The 12,887-nt window shown below is 44.3% G+C and overlaps 1 protein-coding gene across 2 annotated transcripts in view; it reads left to right on the forward strand.

Annotated features, from left to right (window-relative positions):
* Nucleotides 1-12,887, forward strand: part of APPL2 (adaptor protein, phosphotyrosine interacting with PH domain and leucine zipper 2) — a 51,854-nt gene that overhangs the window by 21,160 nt on the left and 17,807 nt on the right. For both annotated transcript variants that reach the window (XM_087449007.1, XM_004418055.3), the window contains exons 5-10: nt 1,355-1,442; nt 4,112-4,153; nt 4,287-4,345; nt 5,372-5,518; nt 9,348-9,430; nt 12,462-12,620. In XM_087449007.1, the coding sequence (XP_087305133.1) occupies nt 1,355-1,442; nt 4,112-4,153; nt 4,287-4,345; nt 5,372-5,518; nt 9,348-9,430; nt 12,462-12,620 (578 nt within the window). The remainder of the gene's footprint in view (nt 1-1,354; nt 1,443-4,111; nt 4,154-4,286; nt 4,346-5,371; nt 5,519-9,347; nt 9,431-12,461; nt 12,621-12,887) is intronic.

The raw sequence follows: 12,887 nt of genomic DNA on the forward strand, positions 1-12,887 counted from the left end.
ATGTGACCTCAATAAAAAAAGAAAAGAAAGATAGGGGGAACATTAACTGCTTGGCCTATTGCTCCCTTGCCTGGCAAATGGTTGACCTTAGGCAAGTCTTTAAGCTTATCAAAGCAGCCTCTGTAGACACAACCCTGAAGGAGCAGATCTCTTGTGGGGAGATCTGTGTGGAGAAGGGGGATTCATATATGTGACTGCTATCACTGCTGAAAGAAACTGTGCCAAATGTTTACTTCAAAAAATGATTGCTGGGTGACTTCGCCTGATTCACCCAGAAGGAGTCCTGGAGCATCCTCATAGTATCTGGAAGTCTGAGGCCCAATGGAAGAATCCCTTCCACTGTGTTCATTGCTGCTGTCCAGACTACCAAACATTGGAAGTTTTGGCAGCTTTGTGAGCATGAAAGCCAAACTCTATATCCAAGACAGTGTAGTGGAGACAGTGTGGATTTTAGATCTCAGTAGCCCAAGATTAAAATCCCAGCCGTGCCACTTATTTGCTCTCTGGATTTGGAGAGTTATTTGCCCAAATGGGGATAATAAATAACACCTAACTCACAGAGTGGGTGAGAACTAATGGTATAAAGCCTGCAAAGCTGACACACAAAAAGTACTCAGAAGTGGTGGTGCTGATGGGGATAATGTGTATTTCTCCTAGACCATTTACAACAACAGGATTTAGTAAGGCCTTGACAAGGTGGAAGGGGAAAAAGAATCCAGAGCTGTTAAAATTTTCTGGTGAGGAGGATCACGTTTGAATACAGTCGTCTCGTTCTTAGAAAGATCCTTTTCTAAGGAACAGAGGCCTGAAATCTGAGTTGTTTCAGTAGAGCGCCTTCTTTCTCCAGAGGAGTTCCCAGGCCCACAGTGGGCTGCAATTTTAGGGTTAGGAGGTTCCCAGCAGGCCTCTCTTTCAAGTGTGACTTCAGTGCCCTTAGAGAGTACAAGAGCTCACGGCGGCCTGTGAAGTCCGACCTGTGCTGAGCCCTTGCAGTGAGCTGTGTTCACTACAGGCACATCAAAGCGTTCTTCTCCAGGCGGGTGTGGCTCAGATTGAGAGCACAGAACCAGAGTTTGCACAGTAAACAAACAATAGCCATCCGCCTGGAGACTCCTTTAGCAAACTTAACTGATGGCCTGGTCAGTTAGAACCTTGCATTTATTTTTTAATACCTCTCGGCCTATATCATTTACTTATGAAGGGTATTTATTTGCTAAGGAAGTCTAACTCTTGCTAAGGAAGTCTAACTCAGCTCCTTAACTACGGAAGTGTTCAGTGTGGTCCGTTGGTGAAATAAGACAGTGTCAGTAATAGTGTATATAATTTTCTTCAGTAAGATTTCTCTTTCTTTCAGCTTAATGTTCTCCATACAGAGCTGGCTAAACAGTTGGCAGACACAATGGTCTTACCTATTATACAATTTCGAGAAAAGGATCTCACAGGTAAAGTAACTGAGTTCGGTGTCAATTACCTTCAAAATATTAATTCGTTTAATAATAATTCTTGCTATATTAATTTCTTTAAACATGTGGATCATTGAGAAATGCCCTTGTTTTTGAGCAATTCAATTTAGCTGACTTTTATTAATTCCTACTATGTTCTTGGCTCACCTAAAGCTCACACGCTAATAGAAATAGACTTGGAAACAGACAATTGTATTATCATGTGATGAGGGCAGCAGAACAGAGATGTACAAGAAATAGAAATAGCACACACAAAGGTGTAATTACTCTTTTGAGGGTAGGGTGCCAGGGAAGGCTTCCTGAAGAAGGTGATCTTGAGCTGGATTTTGAAAGATGAATAAGTGTTTACCAAGTAGACATATGTGGCAAGGCTTATAGTACAGATTGGGAGCATGCTGTTCTTGGGGAGCCATGAATGCTTTGGAATGTAAAGTGGGAGCCTTGGAGAGGAAAGGATGGGGCGGGGCCCATACTTTATTCCTGCTGGACTCTGGGGGTGCAGCTTTGAACAAGGCCCATGGGGTCCCTGTTCTCCTGGAGCGCACATTTAGTGAGGGGAGCGTCTGCGACTAGTTCAGAGAGCCTGGTTGCCCTTTTGGACTAATTTTGGTTTTTCGACTAAAATAAAACTTGAGAATAATTTTATATCTCATAGAAATCAAGGTAATCAAAAAAATGACTATAAAAACAAATAATCTTGAAAAAACTTAGTTGATGTTGCAAAAAGGAATCTAAATTTTCTAGTCCTTTTGTTCTTATTTCATTGAAGATATTCATTGCTTAGAGATTAAAGAATTGTATTTTTAGAACACTGATATAAAAAATTGCTGACCAAAAAGTCTAAACCTGAGTACTGAAAGATCTGTTCAGTATAGTACTTCCTCTTTAAAAATATGACACCTTAAAATTAAAAAAATTTTGGGGGGCAGAAAAGATGCAGTAAATCAAAGGGTAAATCTTAAAGATGACTTTTTTCCCCCTCGCTTTGAGATTCCCTGTGATCATGTCATCTGAGGCTGTCAGGGCCTGTGATGGAGCTGGCACAAACTACCCAAGGGCAGTTTGACGGCACTAAAACTTGATAAAGAAAGAATAACAAATAATATGGCAGTTAGCTTGTATAAAGAGATATCTTGACTGAGCAGATTTTTAGTGTTTTTTATTGTTGGTCATCTCTAATTACATGCAAATCCCACACCTAAATGTAGTTGTGTGCTGATTATCCAGTACTAACTGAAAGCCTCATTCAGTGTGTTTTTTAAAAAGATTTTCTCTAAATAAAATCATCAGAAATGTGTGGGGGTATCATTTTAAAAACAAACTCCAAATCTGTGAGAAAGAAAATGATCTCCCTCTAAGACCTGTGTTGTCAGAGGTGTATCTTTCAGCTTCATGAATGGGAGGCAGCCTGGGATTGTGAGTGCCCGACAGCGTTAATATTAGATAGTCATCTGTGTTAATCCAGGATGGCTCCACTGTGGATCAGTAGTGTTGGTCCAGGATGGTGATTTTTTTTTTTTAAGGGAATAAAACTGTCTAGTAGCAGTGAAAAGAGAAGGCTCTTAGTATCTATGAAAACAGTTAATCAAAGTATCCTTTTCTGATGACACCAAGACATAAATTTGAAGTGTTTGGCCCAGGTCGTACTTGAATCAACATGAGAACCAAATTAGAATCTGGCATCCCCTTTGCTTAGTGGTGGTCTGTCTTATGTTTTCTGCTTTTTTCATTTACCCACCAATACAAGCACATAATCTGAATGAAGAGAACACAAAAGATATTAAGGAAGCTATTTAAAATTAAATGGAAAAAACCCTAAAACTCTGCTCCAATAAGAAGTAAACAGTGAAAGAGAAAGAAAAATGCAAGACAACAAAGGCAGAAAGCAGCCTGATATCAGAAAGCGTAAGAATAATGTGAAAAGAAATTTAAAAGCTGGAGGCAATTTTGAGGCAAATTAAAAAAGAACATCGAAGATGTGAAAATGCTTTGCTTTGTTTGACAAAGCAAAAATGGATTGTTTTGGAATTGTAAAAGTATCACTTTCTTTTAGGTATCTCTGTGTTTTTAACTGGACAGTCCTTGCCCTCATTGACCTTTTTGTTTTTTGGTTTTGGACTTTGTGAAGCCATGTCAGGCTTGTTGCGGGTACGATATACTAGATGGCGTCTGATTTTTTCCTTAAAACAGGCACCGCACATTCCTTTGTCAATGGTGACTTTGTCAGATGTGAAAATGGCAACGACAGGAAATTTCTAGGTTCTGGGTGTAGTCAGGCCTTTCTGATTCTGATGTGTTAGAACACTCTTTTTGGGGGCTAAGAATCAGAGCATACCTTTATACTCTGGTCTCCATGAATAGTACCTGGCTACCACGCGCTCCAGCCCCCGTCCCCAAGTGCTCTCTGGAGAGGAGTGGCTCTGTGGGCAGTCAGGGTCACTGAACATGGGGTGCAGCTGACGCCACAAGCTCCAGTGAGAGCGGGATTTCCAGCCACCAGGCCAGGGCCCCATGAGGGGACTTGAGGGTGTGCTAGGAGAACCTTCCCCCTTCCATGTGTATACTTGTATTTTCTTGGGAAAGCACAGAGCTCTGGGTTGGCATAGTTTATTTTCTTTTCTCTAAAATGTTTCTTTTTTCTTATTCAGAAGTAAGCACTTTAAAGGATCTCTTCGGACTCGCCAGCAACGGTAGGCATCTTCTCCATTCTTGATGCGTGGGTTTAGTGGTGCGTGTGGGTTTGGATGTGTGTGTGTGGAGATGCTGAGTGAGTGTTCTTGCCTTTCAACCTGTCTGGGTGCTAAAATGTCTGTTTATTTTTAGAGCATGACCTCTCAATGGCAAAATATAGCAGGCTTCCTAAAAAAAGGGAGAATGAAAAGGTAAGAATACCTACCTTACATGTTGTTTTTCACCGCATTTACTTAAGCTCCTTTTGTTTCTTCCTATTGTGAATTCGTGACATTGAGGGTGTCTCGATGATATTTTTCTCCTTTTTTCCTGTACATGGATTTTTAAATTATTTATTTTGAATCTCACGTAAGTAGACTTCTGCTTCCCTATTCTAGCTTTTCAAACTGGTTTGTTAACACCAGCTTGGAACCATTGTAAAATTACAATCACAAAGTGATTTCAACTTGAGCTTGGTACCGCATATGGTTATCTGACTCGTATACATTCAGTCACTTGAACTCCTTGCCCTGGGTATCGAGTCTGATTCTTTAACTCATGCTTTTTTGCTACTAGAGATAATATTAACTGTTTTCATGCATATAACTTTTTACTTCTGTTCCATGGTTTCCTTGGGCTAAATTATTTCCTTGGAATACAGTTTTATGAGTGAACTACAATGTTGGTGGCTTTCAGTGCATGTGCCCTACTGTTTTCCTAAAGGACTGTAGTGCTTTGTTGTGCTACCAGCAGAAAGTGTTGGCTTCCCCCTAGTGCAGCCTCACAAGCACTGAGATGTTATTACTTTGTTTTTGTTTTTTTGTGTGTGAGGAAGACCAGCCCTGAGCTAACATCTGTTGCCAATCCTCCTCTTTTTGCTGAGGAAGATTGGCCCTGGCTAACATCTGTGCCCATCTTCCTCTACTTTATATGTAGAACGCCACCACAACATGGCTTGATAAGCGGTGCGTAGGTCCGCGCCCGGGATCCAAACCTGCGATCCCCAGGCTGCTGAAGCGGAGTGTGCAAACTTACCCACTATGCCACCAGGCTGGCCCTACTTTGGTATTTTTAATTTGGATGTTTTAAAACCCGACGTGGAAGCTTATCTGTGTTGTATTATATTTGTCACAAAAATGGTTCTAATGAATAAATGAACATGTTTCGAAGTTGCATACTCTTACAGAATTGCCACAACCATTAGACAACTTGAAGTTTTCCTTTCACCTCTTCATCAGGTGAAGACTGAAGTTGTCAAAGAGGTGGCGGCTGCGCGGCGGAAACAGCACCTTTCTTCCCTTCAGTACTACTGTGCCCTCAATGCACTGCAGTACAGAAAGCGTGTGGCCATGATGGAGCCCATGATTGGCTTTGCCCACGCACAGGTAGGGTGGTCCCTTCCCCAGAGGGTAAGACCTCAGCCAGCTGGGGAGAAACCTGGCATTCTGCTGAGGTAGATTTAGGAGAAACTGAAGCACCATCAGAGAAAGAAACAGAATGCACCACGTCCCTGGAAACTTGCTGAGATTCAGCACTTGGAGAGTTTCCAGGTGGGCTGGATCATCGTGAGCTGGCCTTGTTAGGCTATATGTGCAGGAAATGATGGCCTTGATCCCAAGCCTCCCGTGGGGAGGAGCCGCCGTAGCCCTTTGTCTCTGATCCAAATGAAAGCCAGGCCCAGTCCAAGTTTCTGAGAAGCAGCTGACTGCTCAGGTTGGTAGAGCTAGGCTTACAGCCGAGGACTCCACGCATTCCTCTGCTGCTCTGTGTGGTAAAGGCCACTGTCAGCTGAGCTATTCTCAGATGATACGTGCTGAGGTTATTTCCCGCTCCTTGGCATCTGGGGCGTGGGGAGATGTTGCCACTGCTTGATGAAGTCTCTGTAGAGTATGTGTTTGGCTTCTTCCCCCGCATTTAGTGGTCTACTGGACATTTGTCTGCAGGGAGGCTGCAGTTTCAGGATGGGCACCAGCCTGGCAGGGACAGGAGTGAGTGTGAACCTGAGGTGAAGGGCACCACTCCTCACCCTCCATCCCTGCCCCACTTATCCCCACTTCTGTGGACTGCAGAACCTTACTCTGGTATGTGAGAAACACAGCCAGGAACCTTCTCTCAGTTGACAATCTAGGAACAGAAAAGGATGTGAGGAAGCAAAATGTTAAGAAAAACAGCAACATTTTAAAACCACAGACATGTGAGCGTCTATTATTTTTATAATACATTTTAAAAATATGTAAATTTCAAAAAACACCTTAGTTTCATTCAGAGAAAGGGGGAACGAGAGGATCTTTAAACATCCAAGCTCAATTGTCTGTCTTCTTAATATGGTTGTTACATTGTTGAATGGTGAGGACACTAAAGTCAGCTTCTGCCTTCAGAGGTAATATTTAAGTAGAGCAATATAATCTTTCTGTGTCATCTGAGTAAAGCTGGGTTAAACCAAAAACTAGCACTGTCCAGCTGGGGGCTCCAGTCCTCAGCAGATTGTTGGGAGCCGTCCAGCTTCCTCACGATGGGCACTTGTGCCCACAGGTATGCACTCGCTCACTCGCTGTTGCCCTCCTCTCCTTCCATTAAGTAACGCACCTCTGACCTGGCGGATGTCCTAGCTTTGTTAGAGAATACCTCCCGTCCCGTCTGTCCTCCCTGGATGGACAGTCCTGCCTTTGAAGCAGTAATCCCTGCTCTGTAGAGTCTCAGAAAGATGAGCAGCCGCAGGCCTGCTCCGTCAGTGCTTGGGGGAGCCTAGTTGGTTAGATGAGAGTCCTCACAAGGCCTGAAGGAGGGGCTTGATCCCAGCTGGTTTCACTCTCTTTCGTGGTTAGGGACTACACCTCTTCTCCCAGCATGTACTTTGTAAGTGAACGCTGGCCGCAGGAGAGAAGAGGAGACCCATGGGTGCAGTAGCACAAATGCAGCCCCTGGGCCTGGGAAAATAGAACAGAGCACACCATCATTGTTGGGCGGCAGCAACAGCATTTTTGAGGACTGAGGATGGCATGTTTCATTTTTCATGTGAAAAGTGTTCAGATTTCAAGGCACAAGACCAAATAGTCCCTCACCCTGCAGACTTTGTAAATGCTGATGAAAACCGTAGTCCCTTCTCCTAGACCAGGTTGGCTAACTCATGAATCTTTTGGATGCTTCCAAAGCATTTGCTCTCCTTCTGCCTCATCGGCCCCTTTAAATCAATGTTCATTGAGCATCCACCTTTGTTAACAGATGGTCATATGGCCACTGTCCTTCCTGCTGTTCCCAGAGGCACATGAACTTTGGTCTTTGGATGATGTTCCACTGACTCAGGCTTCTCACACCACCCACTTTGGCAGAGGTGGTTTGACTCCATTTCTGCTTTCCCAGCCCTCGTTACACAGGTTTTCAGTTACATCCTGATTCAGTCCTCATGCTGCAAACAAACTGAGGTTTTGTAATCTGTGTACAGATTTATGAGAACACAAAAACGAACTCTAGTGTAGTATTTACAGGGTAAGTACTATGAAATGTGGCTGTAGAAGCCAGTATCTCATCCCCTCCTTCCATTCATTCGTCATATTTTTTTAGAGGTTGTGTGAGCCCCTGTCCAAGAAGCTTACAGAATAGTAGAGGGGCTAAGACATGGATTTTGAGTATAAATTCCAAGGAGTTCAGGGAGGAGAAGGAGAGGAAAAGCCACCATGATGTTGTGCCCTTAGAAATACAGAATGCACATTTAACAGACTTTGATATTTAACATTTCAGGGATTCAAAATGGCATTTACAGTGTTGAGCTCTGTATGATTCAAAGATCATGGGGCCAGAACATCTCCCTGCATGTATTACCTTGCATTAGGATAATCATGATCATCATTTGTTTGGTATTGTGAAAACTAAGGACATTGGTGTATGTACTTCCCCAGGGTGTCTGGGGGACAGATGTAAGGATGTCAGCACCATGTTGATAACATACTAGCCTCCTCGAGGTGAGAGGTCAACGTCTGTGACCACCACCCAGGGCAAGGGCTGCTTCCAGATCAGACAGCCCAGCTGGGGTCTGGGGTAATGCATGAGAGATTACCTATGTCCCAGCTGAATATTTTCTCTCTTTTTTTCATGACTTAGGCTTGCAACTGTTTACCTCTGTACAATCAGGCATATAAAATGGAGCAGTTCATACCCAATACTTAGGATTTTTAAACCCTGGGCATAGAAGAAATGGAAACTTGAGCTTTTCAGGGCGAGGTGTTTGCAGATGTCAGTAACGCACAGAAATGGTCTTCTTTCTCTCTTTCCCGTACACCTGCCCTTCAGGGTTTGTCAGGGAACCCAAACTTTCTGGGAGGTGAGACATGGGAGTCTCAGGAAGTAAGGAATTCCTTCTGTTGGTTCCCAGAAAGCCAGCAACTGCAGTTTTCATTTTCAAACTGTATAGTCCTCAGATCTCCTAGGTCCACTCTCCCCTGGGCAGAGAGAGCATCTCTCAGAGAGCACTGGGGAGCAGGAAGGGCCTCGCCTATGTCAAGCACCTGTGCAGTGCCGGGGCCCTGCTGTGTCCTTCACATACACAATCCACTTTAAGTTCATATCAGGGTTGGAAGAGCCTTTTAGGGGTCTTGAGCCCAGTTTTCCCTCTGCAATATCTCAGTCATGTCACCATCTGTCCAGCCTGTGTTCAGAGCCACATGAGGCTTGGTGAACAGTGTCAGCCAGATGGTGGCCTTCAGTGTAGGCTTCACTTTGGAGAACCTCATGCTGCGCTGTGTCAAGTGCTTGTCCATTTCTTGCTAGGGCTGTATGTGTCATTGGTCACATACCCATTTAGCCCCTGGAGATGCAGGCATGAATAAGAACTTATCCTTGCTCTCAAGAAATTTACTATCTAGAATTCACACAGGAAAAAAACTCATGATGATAACATAAAAAATAATGATCAGTAGTAATTATTGATGCACCAGGTATGTACCAAGCAGTTAACTTACATTATTCCTAATATTGACAGCCATTCAGCCAGATAGCTATGTCTCACCATCCACATTCCACACGTGCACTCAAGGCTTTGGGAGTAACTCTCAGCCGTGGCGTGTGGTGGGGGCTCTGTAGAGACGCAGTGAGTGCTGCAAGCGAGGAGGGGCTGGCCAACCAGTGTCGGCTGCCTCCACGCTCTCAGTCTCACATTTAATGAATTCATTCATCTCCTTTCCTAGATGATTTTCAGAATATTACAATTATATCTTTCAGATTAACTTTTTTAAGAGGGGAGCAGAGATGTTTAACCAAAGTATGGACAGCTTTTTATCCTCCGTTGCAGACATGGTTCAAAGGTAATGCTGCCTTCCACTTTGGATCTTGTGTGCCTTTTGCCTTTCCTGCTGAATCAATGTCTCCACGAGGTGGGGAGGGTTCTGACTGCTGAGGGTCCCCCAAAGCCCATGTCCACTCCGTGAACACTCAGAAAGAGTGCCTCTTCTTAGCTGCCAATGAGTATGTCAGTATTTGTGAATATTGTGGTTGAAAAGTAATGATTTCTGCGGTTCCCGACTTGTGTGGAGCCCAGAGTCCTGTCCACTATGGTAAAAGATTATGTATAAATAAAAGATTAAAATGTCACAGGGGTACTTTCCCATTAAGTCCAAGTTCCTGTTCTTTGGGTCTCCTCCTGTTACTATCCAGGTTTCATGTGTTAGAAGCCTGTGAGTCCAGTTTAGGCTTGCTGTGCATTTAAACGAGCGCTTTGCTCTTACCTTTGAGAGCTAATGGGTTAGCAGCCAGAAATGCCACACCTTTTCAGGAAACTCTAACCATGACATTTGTCATGGTAGATAAACGAGGCGTTAAGCCTTTTTTGAATTAATTCAACAAACTGCATGCAGTTCAGCCTGGCAAATGCACTTTTTAAAAAAATACATCGTTTCTTCTGACTGTCCTGCCCACGTGTCATTGAGGCCATGGCTGCTCTCACTCCCTTTGGCTCCTTCGTCAGCGTCCGCAATAGTCAGCCCGGAAGAGGCTCCCAGTCTCCTCCAGCACCAGGCGTTTTTCATGAAGACTGCAGGCATGTAGTTCCTTGAGGACTTGTTATGATTCCTGGAGTATAGAAGTGTGTGTGTGTGTGTGTGTGTGTGTGTGTGTGTGTGTGTGTGTGTGTGTGTGTATGTAGTTGATAAGTAAATATACAAAATGGAAACACGAGGATAGGATTCTATTTTGTGTGGAAAAATGAAGAGAAAGTTGCTCATTTTCTCGAGGATGTGCATTTCAAAATACCTTAAGAAGGACAACCAGTGGAATTTATTTAAGCAGAAGTGTACCTAAAATGCTGAAAATAAAGAATAAATCCGAAGGAAAACCAATGCTGAGTGTTCACACAGACACGAGGGAGGAGTTGTAGTTTATGAAAGAATACCCTCCCTCCTGAACGTCACTGAGCTGTTTTTTCCTGATTGCTGGCAGCAGGGAGTGATGTGGGCTAGATTTATACTTATGCTAGAGAGCAATTTGTGAAATTCGAGTTCAGTTTCTTGCCTTTTAATTTGATCGTTAGCCCCTGGGAATGTTAGGAGAAAGTGAAAGAAGGGCACCTATTCAATTGTCACTTCATAACACTTCTCCCTTATCTCTGTCTCTTTCTTATCCTACTTTAACTCAGAATTCCATGGTTTTCCATGTTTCTGGGAGAGCCATCTGTGCTTCAGTTTTTTTCATGTTTTGCTGAGGAAGATTAGCCCTGAGCTAACATCTGTTGCCAAATCTTCCTCCACTTCTTTTTATATGTGGATTGCCGCCACAGCGGCACAGCGCCACAGCGCTTCTCCCATATATATATACACACATATATATTTTTTTTTAATTAAGTGAAACATGCTTTTTTTTAAAAAATCTTCAAAGAGAACCAGTTGAAAGCAGTCACTTTTCTGCCCTGCTCCTTGAGTTCTTGGGAGCCTTGGACTAGCTCAGAGTTTTTGAGCCTGGGTCTGTATGGGTTGGAGAGGGGTGGGAGAGGCAGTTACTGAAAACTCCCTGAAGTTGTGTGCAAAATGCACATGAGTATTTTTCTGGGGGAGACGATCTTTACCTTTCATCAGGTCCTCAGAGGTTTCTTACCCACAAAAACTTAAGAACCTAAGTGGTTTTCTATGCGTTGGGCTCCCTCCTTCCGCCTCCTGTACTGCTTAACGGTTTTTCTCTCATTCCATTCTCTCTGTCTTGGCAATGACAAGCAGGTTAAGCTGATGAGGTCTGTCCTCCAGCTTGCCTATCCTAAGGGCACCAGGGGGGAAGTCTCCAGTCATTCCATTCAAATGTCAGAAAAGTCAAAATTAGCTTAGATTGATGGCTTGCATCAAGTTGCATTAAACAAGATACTGGCAGTGTACATTGTGAATCTCCAAGAGGAGAATATGGAATGTACAAGCCCAAACTGATGTAATTAAAGAACCCTTTTGAGAGAAAATCCTGAAGAACTCACTTTGTGAAACCCTGGACTAGCTGGCCCCCAAAATTTCTTCTGATTTTAACATTCGTAATTCAGCCTTCTCTCCTTTAACACAGTGGAGAAGTGGAGCAAGGCCTCTAAAGTTTGCTCTCTCATGTGGGTGGGCCATGTGTTCAGCATTTTATAACCAAGACTGTCACCACTTGGTGGCGTAGCTATGGAGGCCTCACTTTGTGGGGAGAAAGGGCAGCTGCTTATTTCAAGCTAAAGCTTCCAGGTTTTCTACACCTCAGCACACACGCACATAAAAGCCAGAGCCTGGACCTCTGCCCACTTACCCTTGTACCTACCGTGGGCATGGCTTGGCTAGCCAGTCCGTGCAGTCTCAGGGCCGTTGTGTGGCTGTCATACAAAGAAAAGCGTTGCAGCAGGCTTTGTGTTGCACCTTGGTACCACCTCCAGGTCATTTTCCTCTCTCCAGTGGCCATCTCCACCAAGGGGGGCACAGCAGGAATGACTGCTGTTTTCTTCCTTCCTTTCCAGCACTTGCACAGGCGACCTGCACATGCAGCCCTTGAGGATGGGCTCGTCAAAGTTTTTCTCTTAAAATTTGCTTCAACACTTTGAGCATGTTTACCACTTTGTCAGCAGAGCAATTGTTTAGCTGGGTTCAGGCATTGTCTAATGGCATTTCTTATTTAAAACATTAGTCATATAAACACTTCTCCTAATGCAGACTCGAGTCCCCATGATCCCAGCTTTCAGGGCCTAAGTTAGATAAGGTGGAGAGTTGTGGCTCCAGGGGAGGCTGCGGCTCCTTTGTAAGGCAGGAAGCCGTGGGAGATGGCTCTGCCATCTGCTGCTCAGCAGGGCTGGGTTGGCCAGTGATGAGTGAGTGACCTGTCACCTTCTGTCTCAAGCATTCAGGTGGAACAGGAAGCTGAAGCGGAAAAGATGCGGGCGTCCCAGCAAGAATTACTTGCTGTTGATGAATCTGTTTACACTCCAGACTTTGATGTGTCTGCACCACAGATCAACAGGAACCTCATCCAGAAGGCTGGTTACCTTAATCTCAGAAAGTGAGAATGCCATTGCCTGCCTCTTTTTCTCAAATCTGTTCTCCCCAGGAGTAACGAGAGAGGATCTGCTGAATGCCCCATTAAAGAGTGGGGGTACAACGCCCACCACAGCACCCCTCCCACCTGGGGCACAGGAAGCCTCTGGGCCCAGGTCTACAAGCACTGAGAGATGGGCTTGAAAGTCATGTGAGTAAGAACCCAGTGCATGGACTCCAGGGGGCAGGCCACCTCTGTCCCTGGTCACCATGGCTGTTTGCAGGCAGACTG

This window comes from Ceratotherium simum, chromosome 25 (assembly GCF_057802395.1).
Source record: "Ceratotherium simum simum isolate JZ-2026a chromosome 25, ASM5780239v1, whole genome shotgun sequence".
Classification (NCBI taxonomy): Eukaryota; Metazoa; Chordata; class Mammalia; order Perissodactyla; family Rhinocerotidae; genus Ceratotherium; species Ceratotherium simum.